The sequence below is a fragment of the Elephas maximus genome, chromosome 9 (genome assembly GCF_024166365.1).
Source record: "Elephas maximus indicus isolate mEleMax1 chromosome 9, mEleMax1 primary haplotype, whole genome shotgun sequence".
In the NCBI taxonomy this organism is placed as follows: domain Eukaryota; kingdom Metazoa; phylum Chordata; class Mammalia; order Proboscidea; family Elephantidae; genus Elephas; species Elephas maximus.
The window spans coordinates 81,376,746-81,400,976 of NC_064827.1; the positions used below are offsets into that span (position 1 = coordinate 81,376,746).

The 24,231-nt window shown below is 48.1% G+C and overlaps 1 protein-coding gene across 3 annotated transcripts in view; it reads left to right on the top strand.

Annotated features, from left to right (window-relative positions):
• Nucleotides 1-15,480: 15,480 nt before the first annotated feature.
• The window catches only part of ASS1 (argininosuccinate synthase 1), a 54,977-nt gene continuing 46,226 nt past the window's right edge, over nt 15,481-24,231 (top strand). The window contains exons 1-3 of one of the 3 annotated variants that reach the window (XM_049896997.1): nt 15,481-15,578; nt 20,431-20,492; nt 22,396-22,505. In XM_049896997.1, coding sequence (XP_049752954.1) covers nt 22,401-22,505 — 105 coding nt within the window. In that variant the 5' untranslated portion in view covers nt 15,481-15,578; nt 20,431-20,492; nt 22,396-22,400. The remainder of the gene's footprint in view (nt 15,579-20,430; nt 20,493-22,395; nt 22,506-24,231) is intronic. The other 2 variants (XM_049896998.1, XM_049896999.1) reach the window with 2 other exon arrangements.

Genomic DNA, 24,231 nt, shown 5'->3' on the forward strand with positions numbered 1-24,231 from the left:
ACCAACTTAGTTTTTTTGTCCAATTATTTGCTTTGGTAATGGAGGGCTTTGGTGAGGGGGAGACCACCACCCATCTGTTCTGGGCCAAGAGCACTGGACTAGGAATCCAGCAGCCCCAGGCTGCTCATGAGTAGGGCGGCCTTGGGCAAGTCACTCATCCTGTCTGGGTTCTGTTTCCTCATCATAAAATATGACTATGACAAGAGGTCCCCCTCCCCACCACACACACACACTCACATAGGGCTGTGAGAATTAAATAAGCACAGACAGCAATACACAGTAGCAAAAAAAAAAAAAAAAAAAAACCTTAATATTTTTGAATGAATGAGTTAAATTTACTCATTCATTCACTCATTAAAGAGTCATTGAGTCCTACTTAAGTGCCAGGCAGTGAGCATAAAATCATTGTGCTAGGGAGAAAGACAAAGTTGGAAAGGTTGGAGCGTAGGGCAGTAAGAGGATAGTTTTAGATCAACTGATCAGGACAGGCCTCACTGAGGTGACGTTTGAACAGCGACCTGAAGAAGGTGAGGGAGAAAACCATACCAACATCTCAGGGAAGGGTGGTGCAGGTCAGACAAGGGGGCCAGGGCAGCTGGAGCTGAGTGAGGAATGGGAGGGTAAGGAAGTGGGAGATACTCTCAGAAAGGTAAGGTGAAGAGATGGTGGGGAGTCTTCCAGCCACAGTAGAAAATTTGGTTTTGACTGAGCAAGCTGGGGAGATACAAGATTCAAAATGTCCATGTCCAGCGCACTCGGCCTGGGTCTGAGTCCCTGGGCGAGAGCAGATGAGTGGCGCTCAGCAGAAGCCCAGCACTACTTTTCCTCCCATTTGTCCACCCCTGCCCTCCTGGGCTGGCTACAGTCCCCACCTCCAGTGGCCTCCCTGGTGCCAGCTGCCTGCAGACACAGTCTCTGGGAGAAAGAGGCTGTCTCTTTATGCGCTGTGTTTTGGAGAAAAAGGCTCCTTGCTCTCCTTGCTCAGTGTGACAAGGGCACCTCCCCGTTAACATCCAGTTCTCTCATCTGGGCAATGAGGAAAGCAGTCTGAGTGAGCTGTTTCCCTTTAAGGGGTGAATGACAATCAGACTGTCTAAATGCTACCTTCCAGCAATGCTGGGGGTAAACAGGAAAGAAATCGCTCTGTCCATTTTACAGATGCAGAAAGGGAGGCTTAGGGAGGGGGCATGAGTTGACTGACAAGTGCCTGGCTAGTGGCTGGAACAGGGACTCCCATGGCTACTTCTAATTTCGAAACTGGTTGGTTTCCTTTAAGCTATGAGCCTGCAAACTTTTTTTTTTTTTCTAAACAGCCAGATAGTAAATACTTTTGGCTTTGCAGGACATACAGTCTCTGTCACAACTACTCACCTTTGCTATTGCAGTGCAAAAGCAGTCAGTCACAGACAACCTGTAAACAAATAGGAGTAACTGCATTCCAATAAAAATTTATGGATGCTTAAATTTGAATGTCATATAATTCGCACATGTCACGAATTCTTTTAAATTTTTTCCAACCATTTGCAAACATGAAAACCACTCTTAGCTTGCAGCCTTCACAACAGATGCTGAGCCCTGCTTTAAGCCAAAGAAATCACTAAAAGTGGAATTTCCTGCTGGGGGGAGGAGAGATTTGGGGTAGGAGGGCAGAAATGGGGGGTCTCCCAGGCCCTCTCACCACCCCCCCATTCGTCTAGGGCTCCCTGTGAGTGCCTTCCTTGGGCTGAATGCCCCTCTTTGTGCAACCCTGGGGCCCATGGGTCAGAGCTAAAGCCCTACCCTTTGCTGAGCTGTTAATTTTTTATGGAGCCAGGGAGTTTGCAGACCAGGAGGAGAGACAGCTCAGCCCAGGGGCAAGACATTTCAGAGGCTGAGGCCTGCAGAGGGCCGGTGCTGACTCCCCTCTCACCGCTGAGCTTACCTGCTTGCCTCTCCTCAGTCCTGCCCAGGCCCTTCAAATTTGCTGAGCTACCATTTGAGTCCTGTCCAGTGCCTTATGGACCCAGGTTCATTTAATTCTCCCAGGAACTCCAGAGGCAGGAAATAGTATCCCCATTTCACAGATGGGGACTCAGAGATGAGTCACTTGTCTAAGGTCACACAGCTAGATGTGAAGAGAAGGACTTAACCCAGGCCCATCCAACTGCAGAGCCCAGGGCTCTAACCATTAGGTTCCTGTGCCTCCATTCTCTGCCAAGGAGAAGGATGACGGAGGAGAAAAAGGCCCAGGAGGAGGACAAAGTGCCATTTAAGATCTCAGAAGCTGCAAAGGGAGAGTCCGTTCAGTCTGGCCTGCTTCCTCTTCTACCTTCTCCTCCTTTTCCCATTTGAGGTGAGAAAATGGGGCCTGGAGAAGAGTGATTTGCTCAAGGTCTTACAGTAAGCCAGTGGTAGAACCAGGCCTTGAACCTGGGCTCTGACTCCCAGTTCTAGGCTCACCCCCTCCTCCCTGCCCACACCTACAGGGTGGATGGCCACTGAGGAGAGGAGGCATCTCCCCAGGGAGCTGCAGGTGTAACTAGCTCTGAGAGGGCTGTTTTCCTCTTCTGCTTTTATAGCTGCCTGCTATCTTTGGCCAGGGCCCCATCCAGCTTCCCAGCCTCCTCACACTGCCTGACCTCTGAGACTGTTGTGCACCATCCGGGGTGAAAAACAGCTCTGCAGGTCACTCATTAAACCCTCTGATGCAGCTTTTCCAAGAACCCAACAACTGGACTCTGTGTTCCTGTGGGTGAGGACTAGCAACCTGGGATCCAGCCTGCAGGACACTCTCTGTTTCTGGGGCCAGTGTCCAGCCTGGCCACCAGCAAAGTGGCTTCTGGTGCCAACAATGAGAAGGTTACAGGGTGAAGACACAGAGTCCTTGAGGCAGAGGAGAGACAGAGGACAAGATCTCTACCTGTGTCAATAGGTTAGTCGGGCAATTGAAGAGATTACACCTGTTGAGTTTGTCCTTCAACAAGTTGGACAAGTGGCCACAAAAGTCAAAGCTGATTGTCATGAGACCAGAACTGGATGGTGCCTGGCTGCCATTACAGAACATTTTGACCAAAGATTCTGTAGAAGAATCCTGATCAAAAGGGAGAAAATGCAGAACAGAACTTCAAATTCTCATGGAATCCAGATTTTCTGGAGCCATAGAGGCTGGAGGAACCCCTGAAACTATTCCTCTCTGATAATCTTTAAACCTTAAACCAAAAATATCCCCTGAAGTTTTCTTAAAACCAAACAATAGTTTAGCTTAACTAGTAAAGAATATCTGCCCTGAGCATCAATGGTGTCACTAGGGTTACTGTCACCCAGTGCACTAACTTCTGGTGTCACTCTCCCTTTGGATATACATGGAAGCTTATTATCAATTTTAATCATAGAATAATATGAGATATAGTTGTAAATTGCTTAAATGTATTATTTCTTAGATTATATGAATACTAACAACAACAAAATTGTTTTTTAAAATCTTTCTACATTGAATTGCATCATTAGTCACAACATTGTTAGTAACTAAGCAGAAGCCTTTTTTAACTTTCCTTCTTGTTTTCCTTTAATTACTACTTCATTCTTAAAAAAAAAAACCCAGAAAATTTGACAAAATCGGCAACTATAAAAACAGCAGCAGCAACAAAAACAGCAGCACATGCCTGTAGCGTGCAGACGAATCCACGCGATTCGAAGCACTGTAACTGGGTAACAACGATAGCTCTGACCGGAGCGCGTTAGAGGGTTCAAAAAGTAAATTAGTATAGAGTTTTAGCCTTGTAGGTATAGCGATGCATGTAAGCTAAGTTTATGGGAAAAATTTTTTTGGTTGTTATGACTGACTACAAGGATTTTTTATCAAAAAAAAAAAATTTCTGCTAAAACGCTGCACAAAAATTTTGTGGAAAGTCATTTTGGTATCACCCTGTAACTGCCTCATCCAGTATGATCTACATACCCCACGCCCTCCTAGAGGCGCCACTGTTGAGCATTACGCTTTTTTAAGACCTATTTCTATGGGATCAAATTGACAACACCGATTCAGAATATTAGATAGTATCCTCAGAGGGCAATGAGTTCATGTTAATGGGGGAGGAATAACTCAGAAAAAGAGGGTGAGACTGGTGGCACAAATTGAAGAATATCATCAATGTACACGTAGAAATTGTAGAATTGGTCTATGTTCTGTTGCATATCTTCTCATCAACAACAAAAATAAAATAAATTAGGTATTTTTTAAAACAGCTAGAACTGACCAATAGAAAGACCACCCTGGCTGCAGTTTGGAGGGGGGACTAGAGGGGGCGGTGAGCGCAGGCAGGAAGACAGGTGAGGTGTCTCCTAGAAGGGTACAGTGAGAGGTCATAGTGGTCTAGGCTAAGACAACAGCAGTGGGGAGAGAGAGTGGGGACAGAGCCCTCAGTTTCCTCCATTTTGCTGCTGGAGACTTTAGCCATCTACTCAGTGCCAGCATGAGAGCATGTAACAAGGGCCTGATCAGGTAGGGGGAGAGGGAGGGATCCCCAAGGAGCAGAATGTTAGGCCAAGACCCAGGAATTAACTAAGGAAAGATTGGGGAGGCAGGGAGCATCCTAGCTGAAGAGGCAAGTTTGTGCAAAAACCACAGGCAAGAAAGAGCTTGGCACATTGGAGAAACCATAAGCAGGCAGTGTGGCTGGAGGGGAGTGCGTGAGGGCAGAGGAGGGAGAAGTGTATGGTTCCAGATTCGATCCTAAGAGTGATGGGGACCATCAAAGTCCCTTTTAAAAAGCATTTCATTCATTAATGTTTCAGTATCTATAAACTCAAAGAAACCTTTTTTTTAAATACGTAACTACAATACCATTATCTCACCTAAAGAAAACAACAGTGATTTCTTACTATCATCAAATATCCTGTCAGCATTCAAATTTCTAATTGCTCATAAAGATGGTATTTCTTTTACATTAAAAAAAAATCAAGATGCCAATAAGGTCTATGCATGGTGATCAGTTATATCTTTTAAATCTCTTTTAATCCTCCACCTCTTTTTTCCCCCTAAAAAAAGTTTAATAAATTTTACTGAGAAATAATTATTTCAGGAATGCAAGTTTGGTTAAGCACTTGAAAAATCAATCAGTGTAATTCATTGCTTTTCACCACATTTATAGGCTAAAGGAGAAAACCACACACTCAACAATAGAAGTAGAAAATGCATCTGACAAAATTCAGTATATACTCAGGATAAAAACTCTCAGGAAAGTGGAAATACAAGAGAATTTCCTCAACCTGATAGAGTATCTATGGAAAACCTACAGCAACATCATACTGTATGATGAGATGGTAAAAGACTGAATGAATGCCTTCCCCTAAGATCAGGAACAAGGCAATGACAGCCACTTTCACCAATTCTAATCAATGTTGTACTTTTGTTGTCGTTGGTTGCCGTTGAGTCAATCTGACTCATGGTAAACCATGTGTTCAGAGTAAAACTGCTCCATGGAGTTTTCAAGGCTGTGACCTTTCAGAAGCAGATTTCCAGGCCTGTCTTCTGAGGCACCTCTGGGTGGGTTTGAACTGCCAACCTTTTGGCTAATAGTTGAGGACTTAACTGTCTGTACTACCCAGAGACTCCAAGCCATTTCAATAAGGCAACAAATTTTCTTTTTTAAAGAGGCACAAAGATGATAAATGAAAAAATAAAACTGTCTGTATTCACAGATGTTATTGCCTACACAGAAAATCCTAATCAGTGAGTTTAGCAAGGTTGTAGAATACAAGGCCAATTCAACTGTATTTCTATAAATAGCAACAAACAATTAGAAAATGAAACTAAAAATACCATTTATGACATCATCCCCCAAACCTTCAAGTACTTAGAAATAAGCTTAATGAAAACTAGGTAGGATTTATACACTAAAAACTGTAAAACATGGCTCAGACATCTGAGCTAAGTAGGCTTCGTTGGCACTTGTGTTGAAATTGAGGACTTTTATATCACCTATCAAAGATGGCCCGATCTGCAAGGTCTTACTCTTCTCTGAGTAGAAGATTTGGGCCTTTGTCTGGGAAGAGGCTTCCACCTGGTCCTGGCAAGTCACTCAAGGTGTCCAATAAAACATTCTCTTCAAATGTTGGAGAGGCTGTGGAGAGATTGGAACACTTACACACTGCTGGTGGGAATGTCAAATGGTACAACCACTTTGGAAATTGATTTGGCGCTTCCTTAAAAAGCTAGAAATAGAACTACCATACGATCCAGCAATCCCACTCCTCGGAATATATCCAAGAGAAATAAGAGCCTTTACATGAACAGATATATGCACACCCATGTTTATTGCAGCACTGTTTACAATAGCAAAAACATGGAAACAACCAAGGCACCCATCAACGGATGAATGGATAAATAAATTATGGTATATTCACACAATGAAATACTACTCATTGATAAAGAACAGTGAGGAATCTGTGAAACATTTCATAACATGGAGGAACCTGGAAGGCATTATGCTGAGTGAAATTAGTCAGTTGCAAAGGGCAAATATTGTATAAGAACACTATTATAAGAACTTGAGAAATGGTTTAAACTGAGAAGAAAACATTCTTTTGTGGTTATGAGAGGGGGGAGGGAGGGAGGGTGGGAAAGAGGTATTCACTAATTAGGTAGTAGATAAGAGCTACTTTAGGTGAAGGGAAAGACAACACAATACAGGGGAGGTCACCACAACTGGACTAAACCAAAAGCAAAGAAGTTTCCTGAATAAACTGAAGGCTTTGAAGGCCAGTGTAGCAGGGCAGGGGTTTGAGGACCATGGTTTCAGGGGACATCTAAGTTAATTGGCATAATAAAATTTATTAAGAAAACATTCTGCATGCCAATTTGAAGAGTGGCATCTGGGGTCTTAAACACTTGCAACCGGTCACCTAAGGTGCAACAATGAGTCTCAACCCACCTGGATCAAAGGAGAATGAAGAACACCAAGGACACAAGGTAATTATGAGCCCAAGAGACAGAAAGGGCCACATGAACCAGAGACTACATCATCCTGAGACCAGAAGAACTAGATGGTGCCCGGCTACAATCGATGACTGCCCTGACAGGGAACACAACAGAGAACCCCTGAGGGAGCAGGACAGCAGTGGGATACAGACCCCAAATTCTCATAAAAAGACCAGATTTAATGGTCAGAGTGAGACTAGAAGGACCCCGGTGGTCATGGCCCCCAGACCTGTTGGCCCAGGACAGGAATCTTTCCCAAAGCCAACTCTTCAGACATGAGTTGGACTGGACAGTGGGTTGGAGAGGGATGCTGGTGAGGAGTGAGCTTCTTGGATCAGGTGGACACTTGAGACTATGTTGGCATCTCCTGCCTGGAGGGGAGATGAGAGGGTAGAGGGGGTTAGAAGCTGGTGAAATGGACACGAAAAGGAAAAGTGGAGGGAGAAAGCGGGCTGTCTCATTAGGGGGAGAGTAATTGGGAGTATGTAGCAAGGTGTATATAAGTTTTTGTGTGACAGACTGACTTGATTGGTAAACTTTCACTTAAAGCACAATTAAAAAAAAAATTTCCTTCAGAGCTGAGCCCTGGAGCAGCCATACCTGTGACCTTACCTCTTCTAGCATGAAAGGTGATCTTGTCACACCGATGCCACAGACCCCAGACTTTTCCCACAGTGGTTACATATTCTCTCCCAACTGGAGAATGCCCACCCCCAGCAGGTCCATTTGGAACACCTCATCATCTTCAGAGACCTTATGAGCCTCCAGCTCTTCTAGCTATGCATCCTGCTAGTCTATATCCTTAAAAAAGAATCTTACCTGGAATTTTACACTGACACTAAAGGGCATATACTTCAGCACTGTCTTAGATATACACCTTTGGTTTAAAACATTGCATTCATTACAAACGAAGATCATCTCAAAATGACCCAACTACTTTAGTTTCTTTCCCATCACTCATGTAAATAGCAATTAATACTTTTGAGTAAGTGGTTCATTTTTTTTTTTTTTAATGTTGGGACAATTAAAGAAGATACAAATAAATGGAGAGCCATACCATGTTCATGGATTGAACACAATATTGTTAAAATGTCCATTCTCCCCAAGCTGATATATACATTCAATGCAATACCCAATCAAAATTTCAGCAGACATTTTATATAAATCACAAATTAAATGAAAAGGCAAAGATCCTAAAGTAGCCAAAACAGTTTTGAAAAAGAACAAAGTTTGAGGATGAACACTACTTGACTTTAAGACTTACTATAAAGCTGCAATAATCAAGATGGTGTGATATTGGCATAAGGATAGATAAATAGATCAGTGGAACAGAATAAGGAGTCCAGAAATAGGGCCACACTTAAACGGTGAATTAATTTTCAACAAAGATGCCAAGGAAAGGGAAGATAAGCAATGTTGCTAGAACAACTGGATATCAATATCGGTGGAAAAAAACAACCACCAAAGAGTTTTAAGAAGGGAGTGACCTGTTCTGACTGGTATTTTTAAGAGTTCTCTGGTGGAGAAAGGATTGGAGGGGGAGCTGGGGGGAAGCAGAGAAATCATCAAGGTGGCTATTACAATGATCTGAGTAAGAGAAGACTAGACCAGTGTGGTGGAGACCTCTGGATATATTTAGAAGATACGTCTTGACTCTAGCACCTCAGATTCTCTACTTGGTCAGACAGACCTAGGTGCTGCTGTGCTTTTAAGGACACTACCCAAGGCCACTTAGCCAGGAGGTGTGCAGGCTCCTTAAGGAGCCCTGACCTGGAGGTAGGCAGAATGGGTGGAGGGCACAGAGTGAAAGGCAGAGAATTCCCTGGGGCCATGGCCCAGTTCAGACCCCTGGACCTGCTCTGCAGGATGAGGGATGGGGCAGGGTTGAGATGCTCACCTGGCAGATGAAGAGGGTGCAGATGAAAAGTAACTCACTCGTGAGCCAGCCAGCCCACCGCCACCTTGATCTCTGCCACTGGGCAACCATCTCTCCTGGTGCTTAGTGAGTAGCTGGCAGCTTGGGTCTCTCTTTTCCTCTCAGGAGAGTTGTGACCTCACTGGCTCTCATGTCACCAATGCTTGTGCATAAGGAAGGGACAGTCCCCCGGACTGAAGCCATGTCTGTTACAAGGAGTAAAAGTCCCCCACATCCTGTGACTCTGAGACGGGGATCTCAGCTACCCCACAGTTCAACTCAAGCCTGAGGTAGAGTAGAGGGTTTGAACCTGGGCTTACAGGGATTCTAGTCCTGCTCTGACACTTACATGCTATATGGCCTTTGGGAAGATACACCCCCTCTCTGTGCTGCAGTTTCCTATATATAATAATACTAATGTTTTGTTGTGTGCCTTCAAGTTGATTCCAGCTCATAGCAACCCTATAGGACAGAGTAGAACTGCCCTATAGGCTTTCTAGGCTGTAATCTTTAGGGTATCTACACTGGTAATAAGGAAGCAGTCTTAGCTGCACGGAAGGTATTCGTGAAAAACAAGGCTCCAGGAATTGATGGAATACCAAATGAGATGTTTCAACAAATGAATGCAGTGCGGCAGGTGCTCCCTTATCTATGCCAAGAAATTTGGAAGACAGCTACGTGGCCAACTGGCTGGAAGAGATTCATGTTTATATCCATTTCAAAGAAATGTCATCCACCAGAATGTGGAAATTATCAAACAATATCATCAATATCACACACAAGTAAACATTTGTTGAAGATAATATAAAAGCAGTTGCAACAGTACATCTACACGGAACTGCCAGAAATTTAAGCCAGATTCAGAAAAGAACATGGAATGAAGGATATCATTGCTGATGTCAGATGGATCTTGGCTGAAAACAGATAATACAAAAACAGTGTTTACCTGTGTTTTATTGAGGCATTCGACTGTGCTGATCATAACAAATTATGGATAGCATTGCAAAGCATGGGAATTCCAGAACACTTCATTGTGCTCATGAGGTATCTGTCCATAGACCAAGAGGCAGTCATTTGAACAGAACAAGAAGATACCACATGGTTTAAAATCAACAAAGGTGTGCATCAGGGTTGCATCCTTTCACCATGCTTATTCATTCTGTGTGCGGAGCAAATGATCTGAGAAGCTGGACTATAGGAAGAAGAATGTGGTATCAAGATTAGTGAACACTCATTAACAACCTGCGATACGCAGATGACACAACCTTCCTTGCTGAAAGAAGAGAAGACTTGAAGCACTTACTGATGAAGATCAGAGACCACAGCCTTCAGTATGGACTACACCTCAACATAAAGAAAAGAAAAATCCTCACAACTGGACCAATAAGCAACATCATGATAAACAGAAAAGATTGATGTCAAGGATTTCATTTTACTTGGATCCACAATCAACATCCATGGAAGCAGCAGTCAAGAAATCAAACGATGCATTGCGTTGGAGAAATCTGCTGCAAAAGAGCTCTTTAAAGTGTTAAAAAGCAAAGATGTCACTTTGAGCAGTAAGGTGCACCCAACCCAAGCCGTGGCGTTTTCAGTCGCCCCATGTGCACTTGAAAGCTGAACAATGAATAAGGAAGTTTAAAGAAGAATTGATGCCTTTGAATTATAGTGTTGACAAAGAATATTGAACATGCCAAGGACTGCCAGAACAAACAAATCTGTCTTGGAGGAAGGACAGGTGAAATGCCCCTTAGAAGTGAGGATGGCGAAACTTCATCTCACGTACTTTGGATATCGTGCTTGGTAAAGTAGAGGGTCAGTAAAAGAGAGGAAGACCCTCAACGAGATGGATTGGTACAGTGACTGCAATGATGGGCTCAAGCATAGCAACGATTATGAGGCAGTGTTTCATTCTGTTATACATAGGGCCGCTGAGTTGAAACCTACTTGACAGCACCTAACAATGACAGCAATCTTTACAGGAGAAGATTGTCAAGTGTTTTCTCCCACAGGGCAGCTAGTGGGTTCAAACTACCAACCTTTCAGTTAGCAGCTGAGTGCTTAACCATTGTTACGTCTGGGCTCCTTAATAATAATAATACCTATTTCATATAAAGTAGTCATGAAGATTAAATGAGTGTAGGGAGCTTAAAAGGCACCTGGTAATAACCATGAGTGTTGTGGTTATGGCAAAGATCCACCCGGATGACCTCCCTTTTTATCCCCGCCCCCAGCTTGACCACGCCAAACAGGTAGGGCTCGTTCCTCACTCTGCCCTCCTTGTAAGGTCTGGGTCATGGTGGTTCTCCCTGGGGCCATCACTGATTTTGAGAATCTTGAGGGAACATCAGGCCTCACTGCCTCAGTTTCACTTTCAATCAATCCATCACATTCTACCATTTGTCCCCCCAAAATTCATGTCTTTGCCACATGTAAAACACTTTCACCCCATCATATTATCCCAAAGTCTTATGTCAAACCCAAGCCCAAAGTCCATCTTGGGGCAAAGTTTCTCTTTATCTGTGTACCTGTGAAATCTAGAATACAAGTTATCTGCTTCTAAAGTACAATGGTGGAATACGCACAAAGTAGACATTTCCATTACAAATGGGAAAAATTGGAGGGAAAGAAGGAATAACTTGGTTCAAGTTAAAAACCCAGCAGAACAATTTACATTAGCTCTCAAGGCTTGAAAATAATCCTCTATTCTCTGAGACTACCTAGGCAGTGGCCCTGCCCTCCAGACTCTGGATGTTGGCCATGCTCTCTGGATTCTGTGCTGAGGCCCCTCAACCTTGAGCTTTATCTCTGCCTTCTAGGACCACTGGGATGGCAACTCTGTTCCCTCCGCTTTGGGCAGCCCCATTCATCTGCCCCTTGGGCATCAAAGCCCCCCCCTCCCCGCCTAGATTTAGGCGGTGGCCCCACCCCCCAGCACACCTTAACGGCAGCCCCACTCTCTGGAACCACGTTGGCGAAGATCAATTCTTTGAAACCTAGAAGGCTATGGCTCCACCTTTTGACCAAGAGACTATGGCCTCACCCTTTGAAACCAAGAAGGCCCTGTTCCTCATAATCTTTCCAACAGTTCTACTGATCTCTGAGCTGCTCTAGGCATGGCCCTTTTCTTTTCTTGGAGGACAACAGATGTAGCTCCTTTGGCCTGTTCCTGCTTATAGAATTCCAAGACGCAGACAGCGTTCTTTCCTTTCATTCTTTCTCTGTCCCCTTCAGTCTAATTTAACAGGTTTTCTGCTGTGATAGTCGGTTAGATCGATCAGTCACAGGCTTACTCTCTTTAACAAAAGATTGTGTAGCCACATCCTTGGTGAAAATTCTAGAATATGTTTCCTTAGTTTGTACAACAGAATTTTTAAAATCTTTCAGTTCTGTTTTCATTTTTCACAGTTAATTTTTAAGTCTGTCTCTCTCCTCTTGCCTTTTACTATAAGTAGCAAGAAAAAAGCACGTGGCGCCTTTAATATCTTACTTAGAAATCTCATCAGCCAGATATCCAAGTTCATCACTTACAAGTTCTACCTTCCACCAAACATTTGAACACAATTCAGACAAATTCTTTGCTACTGCATAAAAAGTATTCCCCTTCCTCCACTGTCCAATCACATGTTTATCATTTTCTTTTAAAGACTCACCGGGAACACATTTAACATACACATTTCTAGCAGCATTCTGTTGTTGGCACCATATGTACTCTCTAAGACAATAGAGACTTTCCCTATAGCTCTCCTTACTTCTTTCCGAGCCCTCGCCAGAATTCCCTTTGATGTCCATAATTCCTCCAACAGTTTTTTCAAGGCAATCGAGGCTTTTACTATTAGGCTCCTTAAAAGTCTTTCAGGGTCTAACCATTATCCAATTCCAAAATCACTTCCACATTTTAGGTATCTGTTAGAGCAGCACCCCACTTTTCTGGCACCAAATTCTGTCTTAGTTACCTAGTGCTGCTGTAACAGAAATACCACAAGTGGATGGCTTTAACAAACAGAAATTTATTCTCTCACAGTTTAGGAGGCTACAAGTCCAAATTCAGGGTACCAGCTCTAGGGGAAGGCTTTCTCTCTCTGTCAGCTCTGGGAGAAGGTTCTTTGTCTCCTTTCAACATCTATGGGCTCCGCTTTCCTTGGAAATCTCCAGATGTCTTGTCATCAATCTTCCCCTGTGTCTAGGAGGTTCTCAGTGCCCTGACTCAAGGTTCAAAGGATGCTTTCTGCTCGGGGTTCTTCTTTCTTTGTGGTAGTGTGTCCCTCCCTTTTTGCTTTTTATGTCTTGTAAGATAAAAGGTGATGCAGGCCACACCCTAAGGAAACTCCTTACATCGGATCAGGGCCATGACCTAAGTAAAGGTGTTGCCTCCCGCCCTAATCCTCATTAACATGGCCTAATCCTGCCTCATTAACATAGCAGATAGCTCAGTCTCAAAGGGGACCATAACCACAGGCATAAAAACACAGTAACCAGTTCCCATCTAGTTGCTAGGATTTACAACACATCATAAAATGGAAGATAATCAGATCACAAAAGGAAGTACAACCACACAATACTAGGAATCACGGCCTACCCAAGTTGACACATATTTTTGGAGGGACATAATTCAATCCATGACAACTTCTGTAATAACTCCAAGGAGATGATCCCTATCCACCCACCTCTCCCTAATTTTCTCAAAGGGCAATAACATATTAAAGGAAGAAATGAGGACAAAACGAAGACAGAGTGTAAAGTCTTAGGCCCTGATGGAGACTCAGAGAAGACTTAATGTAACCCTCCCGCCCCAGGGTGGCTCTGCAGATGAGGAACTGAGCCTTGAGTGGGAAGCGACTTTCCCAAGGTTATACAGCTGCTGCAGGTGTTGTCTGGTGGCTGTTCCTGATTTGCTTTCTGCTAGTGTGGAAGGCTCAGAGGATTCATGAAACCCAGCACTGACCCAGTGAGTGGGCTAAGGGGCTGCAGTCACACTGTCTCCCAGCAGGAAGATGCCTCAAGTTACCCACAGTCACCGGGGCCTGTGTAAGGGGTTGCACCAAGCTTGTATAGCTCACCTGGGACCTTTGCCATCACAGGCTGTGGACATAGGTTTGGGTTCCAGAGGGTAAGAAGCTTACAAGGAACTTGAAGCTATCGCTTTGTTAACTGGTTTGATGCCTTTTCCCTCCTAGAAGGACTTCCAGCTACTGAAGGAACTGGCCGACATGTGTGAGTGACTAGACTGCCCATGTGATGGGGTGGGATAGGGGTCTGGCTGGCAGAGGCAGATGGTGAATCAAGAGAGTGCTGGCATCAGAGTGGCAGCTGGACTGAGAGGCCCAGTGACTAAGGAAGCAGGCTCCACTTATCCACTTAAGGTCCCTTTCTCTGGCTGCTTCCTGGTTGCGGGAAGGGGCCAGGACAGTGCCACATGCCTAATATCACCTATCACCCTTCCCCTCATTTTCCAAGATGGCTGAATGGCAAATCTAGCAGTTTAGGCTTGGGTCTGCTGCCCTGCCTCCCCTGTGTTCAAGAAGCTGCCCTCCCTGGGTCAGTCGAATTGTGGGGTGGTGGCCTTGGATAGGGTCCCAGACCTGAGGTTTTATTGGGCTTGTGGTTGCAGTGATTGGCGCTTTGAGGCTTGTAAACCAGGTTGGGAAACTTCTGATGCAGAGAATCTTCTGAAGGCCAGATTAGGTTCACAATTCCTGGTTCCTTTTTGCAAGCAAGAGGCTCACCTCTGTGAACCTCGGCCTTCCCTACTGTCCAGTGGGTTAGCAGCTGGCTAGTCATTTATTTATCATTTACTGGGTGCCCTCGGGAGACAGCCAGGAATCAGCCCCGGACTGAGAATGTAACCCTGGCGTTCTCGCGCCAGCAAAGTCTCCGTCTTCTTCTTTGTGCAATGGGCACCCCGTGGGTGAAAGGAGGGGCTCTGAGGTCTGCAGAAAGGTCCAGGACCCTGGGCACAGGATGAGTGGGTACCGTGTTCCCAGGAGTCTTGGTGGTGCAATGGTTAAGTGCTTGGCTGCTAACCAAAAGATTGGCGGTTGGAATCCACCCAGAGGCCTGATGGGAGAAAGACCTGTGGCTCTGCTCCTGGAAAGATTACAGCCTAGAAACACCCATGGGAGCAGTTTTACTTTTACATGGGTTCGTTATGAATCTAAAATCAATTCAACAGCGCCTAACAATAGCACGATCCCCACCGCCAAGTGATCTTTTATCCCCACTTCTACCTCGAAGCGCTTTGAAAGCTCCCAAGGGCCAGGCAGCAGGTCTCCGGTAGGGCTGCTGCGGTCACCCTGCCAGCTGCCCAGATTCCGGCCCTGGCCGCCTTGTGGGGCGCTGCCTGACATCGGACCAGGGCCGTGAGACGCGCACCGCGTCACCCCTGCCCGTGCTCCCTCAGGAGGGTGTGCTAGCTCCCGCCCCTGCGAGAAGAGCCAGGGGCCGGAGGGTTTGAGGTGGGTGGTGGAGAGAAAGCCGAGAGGGGAGGCGTGAGACGGGAGGGAGAGGCGAGTCCCCGACCACTCACAGGTCGCCGCGCGCGCAGAGAGGCTCCCGGAGGGGGCCGGGCCAGGGGGCGGGGCCTGCTGCGCGCGTCCCCCCCACGTGTCCCCTGTCCCCGGCCCTGCCCCGGCCGGGTGCTTATAACCCGGGATGTGCGTCGCTGCCGGCCCTGCTCCGCCGCCTGCCACCAGCGCCTGGCCACCGGTAAGCAGCCTCGGGCCTAGAGGGGCCGGGGGTCCCCCCTTTCTCACTCCCTAGCCTAGGGTTACCTTCCCCGGAAGCCCCCTCCTCCTGCGCGGCCCGAGGGCAAGCCAGGGACGGAGGGCGGACCTCTGAGTCGCTGCTCGCCTTCGGCTGTAACCAAGGCTGGAGGGAAAGAGGCAGACACCAAGAATTCTGTTGCTCAAACTCCTGCGGCCGGATTCCTGGGCTCCTCCGGCGGCGGGGACGGGGCGGGGCACGAGTCCCGGTTTGAGAAGTCGGACTATATCCCCTTTCTTTCTGGATTTTTTTCTCCCGTTCCAGCTTCCTCTATGCCGCGAACTCCCCAAATGGAGAATTTGAGGAGTATAGAGAGTGTGGGGGCTCTCGACCATCTCGCCCCCTCTCTGATCCACTGTCTCTGACTCTGCCTTTATTTTTCTTTCTTTCTTTGCGTGAAACCAGAGTTCCAGCTCCACCTCAGCCCCTCACTTCTGGGGCTTGGCCCTATAGCTTTCTCCTAAGCCTCAGTTTACCCTGGGCAGACGGGCACCTTGACCCTCTCTGCAAGCCCCATTGCCATGAGTGTGATTGCGCTCTCTCCCCTGCAGGGGGCGGCAGACGCGCTTTAGCCTCCTAAAGGGTATTTGCTCGGTACCCAAGAACGGGCTAGTGGCCTCGCCTTGGGCGGCGTTGCCTGGTCTCCGCCTGGCAATGGCTCGGGCGGTGGGAGGAGCAGGTTCTCTGGAAACATCTGCGGTCTGGATTGCTGTTGCCTTTGGCCCCTGTGGATGGCTGCGCCCTCGAGGGAGAAGTGTAGGAAACTCCTCTCCCATCCTGCCAGAGCTCCTCCTGACTAGGAGGCCCAGTGACTGCGTTACCTCCGTGTTCCTCTCTGTGGAGTGGGGGCGTCTCCTTGGGAGTAGCCCTGTCTGGCTGCCATCTCCAGGCAGGCACAGACCTGTACTTTCCCCAGGGGTAGGTCGGGAGGGCCCTGGGCCTTGATCCCTCCTCTCCAAGTCTACAGCCGAGTGACAGGAGGGGTAGGTTCTGGAGTCCAGCAGACCCAAGCCCCAAAGGCAGGTACAACTACAGGATACCTTGGGCCTGCACCCCCAGCTTCCCAAGCCTGTTTCACCATCTGCCTGAGCACAGACTCAAGGCTCAGAGCTCAGGAGACTTTTGCAGATATTAAGAGGCTGATGAAGAACTCTGTAAACCAGCCCATTTAACCCTTTGGTGACCCAAATAGTTTCTGCTTTGAATTTTTTGTTGATGTCATGTGTTTTCATTAACGGAAGCATGCTGAATCACTGACTGTGTCTGAATTTTTGGTAGGTAGTATGGATTTTTTCATCTTACTCCCTCCCACAAGCCTACCCTAAGTGTTTAGTGTTACATATAAAGGCTTGTGAGGTCCGCTGGCTCTGATGGTAGCCTGTTCACCCTAGTCCATGGTCCCAGAGGCCTTGGGAATGGAGCCAGGGTTTGTGCCCAACTTGCGGAGGTTGGGTAAGGGTGGCCAGGCCCAGACACACCTGCTGTGTAAGCACTTTCCCATGCCCCATGGGTCCTAAGAGGCAAGGACAGCCAGATGCCTTCATCTGAGCATGCAGCCCCTAGGGTGAGTGGCTTGCCTATGCATGGGTACCCATGTGGACAGAGGTAACCTCACTGGAATTAAGGGTCCAAGACCCTGGTTACTGCTGCGACACTTTGGCTTTGGCCAAAGTTGATCTTCTAGGCACTGGTTCCCTCCCTTCTGCAAGACAGGCTCCCTCCCTAGACTTGAGGTAGGCCAGGCACCCATAGGTACTTACTTCAACATTATGAGCAGGATAAATAAATGGATGAGTGTACTCTTTCCAACATAACCAAATGCTCTTAAGAGAGGGTTTGTATATCTCTCACCGGGGTCTGGGAAGGCTTACTTAGTCTTCCTAACCCCTTCCTCAGGGCATTTTCATTAATACCAGAGACTAAATCTTCCCAAGCCAAAGCAGACTTCCAAATGACCCCCGACACTGAGAGGAGGAAGGTGGCTGGAGTGTTGGGGTCCCTGAGAAAGTTTGGTGTTCCTGGTTTGATTCTCAGGCCTCAGGAATCCTGCAGATGAGAACTTCAGCCAGCTCAGTGTGTGGCTCCCTTGGGCAAGCCTGTTGACCTCACCTGTCAATTGAGAAGAAAATCCCTCCCCTGTCTGTCACCATGGTTGTGTAGATAAAAATGAGCTGAATCTTGTTAGTGAATGGGAAGACTGAATCCAGTAGAAGGAGGACAGTGGCACCTTCAGGTCAAAGTATGTGATTGCAGCCTAGCTCTATTAGACACAAATTAGGATTGCCCAGTGATGAGAGCTGAAATCCTAGACTGAGGTAAGTAGGAGAGAATTCTTACAGCCTAGGTGGAGCCATGGTTTTTAAGAAAGTTATAATGAACCCAGCTCAGCTGAGTTAGAATGTTGTGGAGAGGTTCTAGAGGAACATTCTATAAGGCTGTAGACCTAAACTGCATCATGCAGGACGTTAAGAGAAGGAAAGACCAGTGGTGATTCATTGGGGATTTTATTCTCTAGAAGATATATAAAGTGAAGGAGAGAATATATGGGGTCTCTTTGAGGCCAGGGAGGATAGTGAATAGTGTAGTAAAGAGCATGGGGTCTGATGTCAACCTAGATTTGAATCCCAGCACTGCCATTCACTAGCTTTGTGACCTAGGGCAAGTTGCTTAACCCTTCTGAGCATCAGGTTCCTCATACGTAAATAGGAAGTAATAGTAGTCCTTACCTTGAAATGACGTGTGTGGGGGAAATGAACCCGGTGTTTGCTTTTGTAACCATTCCAGCTCTGAAGTGTTAAAGTTGCACAAATTTTCCTTAGTGCTGAGTGAGTGCCTAGGCTGGCCCGGCATGTTCACTGGAAGCTGGTGGTGTGGCTCTCGCTGGGGCCATGGAGAATGTCCCCTGCCTTGCCAACTAAGGCCCAGCTGGCAGACGTCTGGGCATGGGGCCATCTTCCCTTCCAGGTGTTCCTGACCTAGTAAGCGATGTCCATGCTGGCACTGGGAGCTGGGAGGCACAGATGCTCTTGGCAGTGGGGAAACCTGCCCTGGTCCCTTCCTAGAGGAGGCTGAGTTTAACCAGGATGTGCCAGGCGCCTCCCCCAGGAAGGAAGCCCAGTGTCGTAGGATGTCAGAACCAGAAGGGCTTTTAGATTCGCATGCAGATGATGAAACTGAGGCCTAGAGAGCGAAGGACTTGCTCAAGGTCAGCCCATGGCAGGGGCAAGGAAGTTTAGTGGGCAAGTGCTTGATGCCTAGCTCTGAGCTCCCCACCCTCCCCCTCTGCCCCCAGCATCTCACTGAATCCTCGCCATTGCCCTGTGCGGGAATGGAGGACAGGCTGTTCTCACCCCCATTTTGCAGATGATCAGCCAGGTTTAGAGCTTAAGCAACTTGAACTAGGTCTGGTTGACTCAGCCACTGTGCCTTCCTGTAGTGAGTACTCACTTGTGGATTCTAGCTGTGGCTCCTTCTTCATCATCTATCCTTCCCCAGGTCAAAGTCTCAGCTTCATCACATGGCCCAGGGACTGCTGTGGCAGCGAGAGGTGGCAGAGGGAGGAAGGAGCTTCACCAGGTGCTGGGAGGGCAGGAGCTGATGCAAATGTCAGATTGCATCATTTTCCCCGCCCACCTGCCCAGCTAATCTTTGTGCGTTCACACACAGACCCAAATAGACCACACATGCACACATACCCACACATGCTGGCACACTCACACGCATGCACATGCACTCTCTCAGGTGTACACTCCTGGGGCAGCCATTCTTGCATGCTGTTCAGATCCAGTGGTACCCACCATGCAAAGCTCCTCAGTGCCTATATATGCACGCAGCCTGGCACTCAGGAGGGGCCCTATTTCTGGGTGAGAGCATGCATAGCATTCCAGACTGTGGGGATCCTGGCCCCTCTTTTAACTGACAGGAACTGGCCTCCAGAGAGTAGAACCAGCAGGGTGGTTCTGGGTATCTGCCATATGTCAGGCATGGTGGGACCACTGAGGCACAGCAGGGGCAGGTGAAGGTGATCTGTCTGTCTCCACGGAGCTGCCCCTCCTGCCCCCACCTGTCCTCTTGACTCCACGTGGCTTTGGAAAGTGTCAGAAGCAGGGGTGTCTTTTAGAGCCGGGTAGATCTTGGGACAGGATCATCACTTCCTATCTCAAGCCCACCCTAGTCCACGGCCAGGGTGTCTGGGCCACTTGAGACTCGCCAGACCACACCTTCCCCAGCACATTCCTTCCCTGAGCCTTTCCAGAGAGGGGTAGATTTGTACCTACCAACAGGGGGTTATGGAGCCCAGCTGGTCTGAGTTTGAATCCTGGCTCTGCCACTTACCACCTAAGCCAGACCTTGGGCAAGTTCCTTAACCTGAGCCTCAGTTTCCTTGTCTCTAAAATGGGGATAACACTAAAGTGCTCAGCCCGTGATAGACACGTTCATTATCTTGATTGTGGTGATGGTTTCACATGAGTCGAAATTTACTAAATTGTACATTTGAAATATGGGCAGTTTATTAGATCTCAATTAGATTTCAATAGAACTGTTTAAAAAATATGCGACAGGATACACCCCGCCTCTAACCACAGCCACCATCACACACAGACACACAGAGTAAGAACACAGGTACTCCCTAAGAGATTCCTGATGCAGGAGACTGATGCTCTGAGACTTCTGGGCCTCCCTGCTCAATGAGACTGCTCAAAAGGAGTTCGGGTGGCTGGGGAAGCCAGGTTCAGGGCCTCTGGCACCACCTGCGCTGTCATGCCAGGCAGCTGAGCAGCTTTTGCCTTTGCAGAGTGGTTTGCTAAGCTGTGAAGAGAGATTCTGGAAGCAGAGAATCCACACTGCCAATTCCAGGTACTTACTACCCTGAGTCCTTGCTGCCTCCCTCTCCTCCTCTTTCCCTCCATCCTCGACCAGTTGCCCATCTGCGGTTACCATGGATACCATCTACTGGCTCCAGGGTCAAGGTCTCTTGAGTCACCAGCAGGCCAGGTCCTGGGCAATCCAGCCCAGCCAGCCAGGAAAGGGCCTGGCAGGCAGGTGAATACACATTGGAGGGGAGAGTTGTGGACATTGATCAGAATTCCCCTGCTCCCAGCCTCACTGTTCTAGAAGGTGTTTTCCCCTCCCAGTCCAAAGAATAGCAAGGGCCTATGAGAGGGGGCAGGCCAGCTGGTGGGCTTGTGGGATATGTTAGGGACTGCTTGGTTCTGTCCATGTGGCTGGGCTCCAGGTCATACATGGCTGTATGACCCAGGACAGCCACTTCACCTCTCCAAACCTTCAGGCACGTAGGAAGTGCTCAGGACAAAGGAGCCTGCATCACTACAGTGGCAGTGGCAGGTAACCCTTCTAGGCTCCCATAGATCTGTGGAGGGGCGTCTACAGCTTTTCCCATTGATGTCTAATAAGGAGCCCTCATTGACTCCAACTTGGTCAGATTCCAGTGGAAACACTCCCACCCAGACACAAACCTGCCTCCTCTAAATGTGGGACAATGGCCCAGGTGTCCATGGAGCCTGGAACAGATGGCCTGGGTTCAAATGTGGCCCTCCCCTCTGCTGACCATATGACCTTGGGAAGGTGACCTTGCCTCTCTGACCCTCGGTTTCCTCTTCAGCAAAGTGGGCACAGTAACAGCGCCTATCCTCAGGGCCCCATGGACGTGCCAGGGGAGGCAAGAAAAGCCCTAATTCAGCCTGAGGGGTCAGGGAGAGCCTGCTGGACAGAAGGAACAGCTGCTGGAAGGGAAGGGAGACAGGAGGCTGTGGAGCATTGGGGAAGCTTGAGTGTAGCTGAGGAGTGGGAGCAGGTGGGAAATGGGCATCTGTACCTTCTGCAGAGCTCATCCAGGTCTCCTGGGAAGGATCCCCAGGTTAGAGAGAGGCATTATGCCTTGGCCTGTCTCCATCCCTCTCTGGGACTCAGTTTCTCCACCTACACATTGGGAGAGCAGGTCTCTGAGCCCCTCCCCACTGAGCATTTTTATTCACCACAGTGGACCCTGAACACCTCGGTGAATAAAAATTTGGAAGAGCCGCGATTCCTAAAATCCACATGAGCAAAGGGTAAATAGGGCACTGGGTGGGAAAGGTTCAAGTGCGAGGCAGTAAGCACGATGGGTAAGAGCCCAGGTTCTGGAGCCAGACCAAACACGAACATGTGCTCTGACCTCGAACACCAGTGTCTGCCTCTGCAATGGAGATGACAGCACCTACTCCATGGGGTCATGAATAGGGTTCAGGGCCTGGCACTGTCTGCTTCTCAAGGAGCAGTTGTGATTGGGAACATGTGTGCTGCCAGAGGCTCAGGGCTGAGGCTCAGGGCCAAGGCCTCCTCCAAGTTTCCGAACTGCCCAGCAGCCTTCTTTCCTCCTGGCCCTGGCCCAACGGCTCAGCTCAGATGTCTTCTCTCACTGGTGGGGCACTGGCTCAAAGAGGTACCTCCCCCCGCCAGCCCCCAGCTATGCTATCAACACTCCAGGCCCCAGCGTGGGATGGGTTGTGTGTGCAGGGTCAGGGTTCCCCCAGGGTGGAGGGGGTATGACTGGAGAAAGGACAGCTCCTTAGCTGGCCCTGATTACTGGTATACACCCTGTTCCCAACCCGCCAGTGACGGATTGTTCAGGGACTAAGTCCACCCAAGGCAGAGGTGGGGGTTGGGGGCTGGGCTGGGGGACTGGCCGGGGGGAGCTGAGCCAGGCAGGCCAGGCCTTTCCGGCTCCTGGTCACTCACGCTCTTCCTCAATCCCCTCCAGAGAAGATGGCCAGCAAAGGCTCCGTGGTTCTGGCCTACAGTGGCGGTCTGGACACCTCCTGTATCCTCGTGTGGCTGAAGGAACAAGGCTATGATGTCATTGCCTACCTGGTGAGGAGGTGCCTTGTATGTCTGTCTTTCCACCTGTTTGTCCTGCTGCTCAGCCAGCCAGCCATTGGCCAGTCCCTAGCCGGGTCATCTGCCTGTCTGCTCATTAGCACTTGTCCAAGCCCAGCTTTCCCCTCTCTAAGCCTGTCTCCGACTGTAGGGAAATAGCTTCTCATTGTACTGCCTTACTTTCTCCATCTGTAGAATGGACATCCTCAGTGTCCCTGAGGTCTGGGATGCCCCCAGAGCAGGGAGGCTGTCATGCTGATGACCAGAGCGGGACACAAGGAGTGGCTTGGCAGTGCTGCTGGGCCAGCCTGCCTAAAGAGGGACCATGAGCTCAGGCCTGAAGGCCGTGGGGAACGCACACAGTCTTCTCCTTTCTGGAGTCCCCCATCAGCCCCCAGTAATTCAGCAAAGATTGTCAGACCCTACACTGGCTGAGATCACCCAGTTCTGGAATGGTAAATAGGTCATCGGTGTTAAATGACAGATTCTGAAGCTGAGTTATAAAAAATTTTCACAAAGGTTTTGTTTGGGAGTAAAACAAATTGCTGCAGCAAGGAAGCCTGGCACTCAAGAAGAGATATCAAGGGCTTCAGTTTGAGAAATTTTATAGAAACTTTGAGAAAGTTAATTGGAAAAAAAAGGACATAAGTTCTGGGAAGTTGTTATGTAAGCAAAGGCAGGTCCTGTTGAAGCAGGGGCAAGTTTGTGATTAGTCCACACATCCTTTTTTTCATTTGCAATAAGTTCAAGGGTTCTTGGCTTTACTATAAGGAAGTCTCAAGATCAAATGGGCTTGGAAAGTCCCAGGGAAGTAAGGTTTATAATTTCCAGTGGGAGCAACTGGGGCTGGTCTGTGGTTATGGTTGCATCTGGTTGACATAGGTCATAGGTAACAGGCCGTGTATGACGCCACTTCCCTATCCAGGGTGCACAGCGGACATCACTAATCAAATGAGCTCTACTTCTGATGAACCTGGACACAGCCTCTGAATCCTTCTCCATTTGGCTGTGCTATTCAGGACTTTGCTTGCAAGTTCCAAAATCCAACTCAAAACAGCTTAAAGAAAAAAAAAAAAAGACAGTTCTTGGCTCATATAATTGAGAAATCCAGGAGTGGAATAGGCTTCAGGCAAGGCTGGATCCAGGTGCTTATCCAGGATCTGTCTCCATCTCTGCTTGGTTTCAGTCTTGGCCTCACCACATGGCAGGCAAGATGACTGCCAACTAGCCCACACTCACATCATCATGGCCTAGCATTCCCAGAAAGAGAAGATTTCCCCAGTGGCTCTGGTGGCAGGGCCCAGGGAAGACTTTCATTGACCTTTCTGAGTCACTGCCCACCAAGTGTTGGTCACCATGGCTATGATATGGGAGGCTCTGATTGGTCCATGGGAAAGAGACATGATCTGCTCCACTCCATCCATGTGGAAAGGGGTCTCCCCAAGAAGGAAGATTTTGTCCCCCCAGGAAATGGGGATGGGGCTCTGGACAGACAAAAGCTCAGCTGTTGCCAAGAGTGGTTGTTTACAGTTGAAGTCAATATGCCCAGTCTAATTACATCCAACCCCCTCGTTCAGGTGGGGAGAGTGAGGCTCAGAGAGGGGAGGCTGCTTGTTCAGTCACCTGGTAGGTGGAGCCACAGCTTTGAGTGGATGCAGAGGCCCCATGGTGTGCTTCATCTTGCCATCTTCAGCACAGTGGGGTGGTTGGAATTTGGATC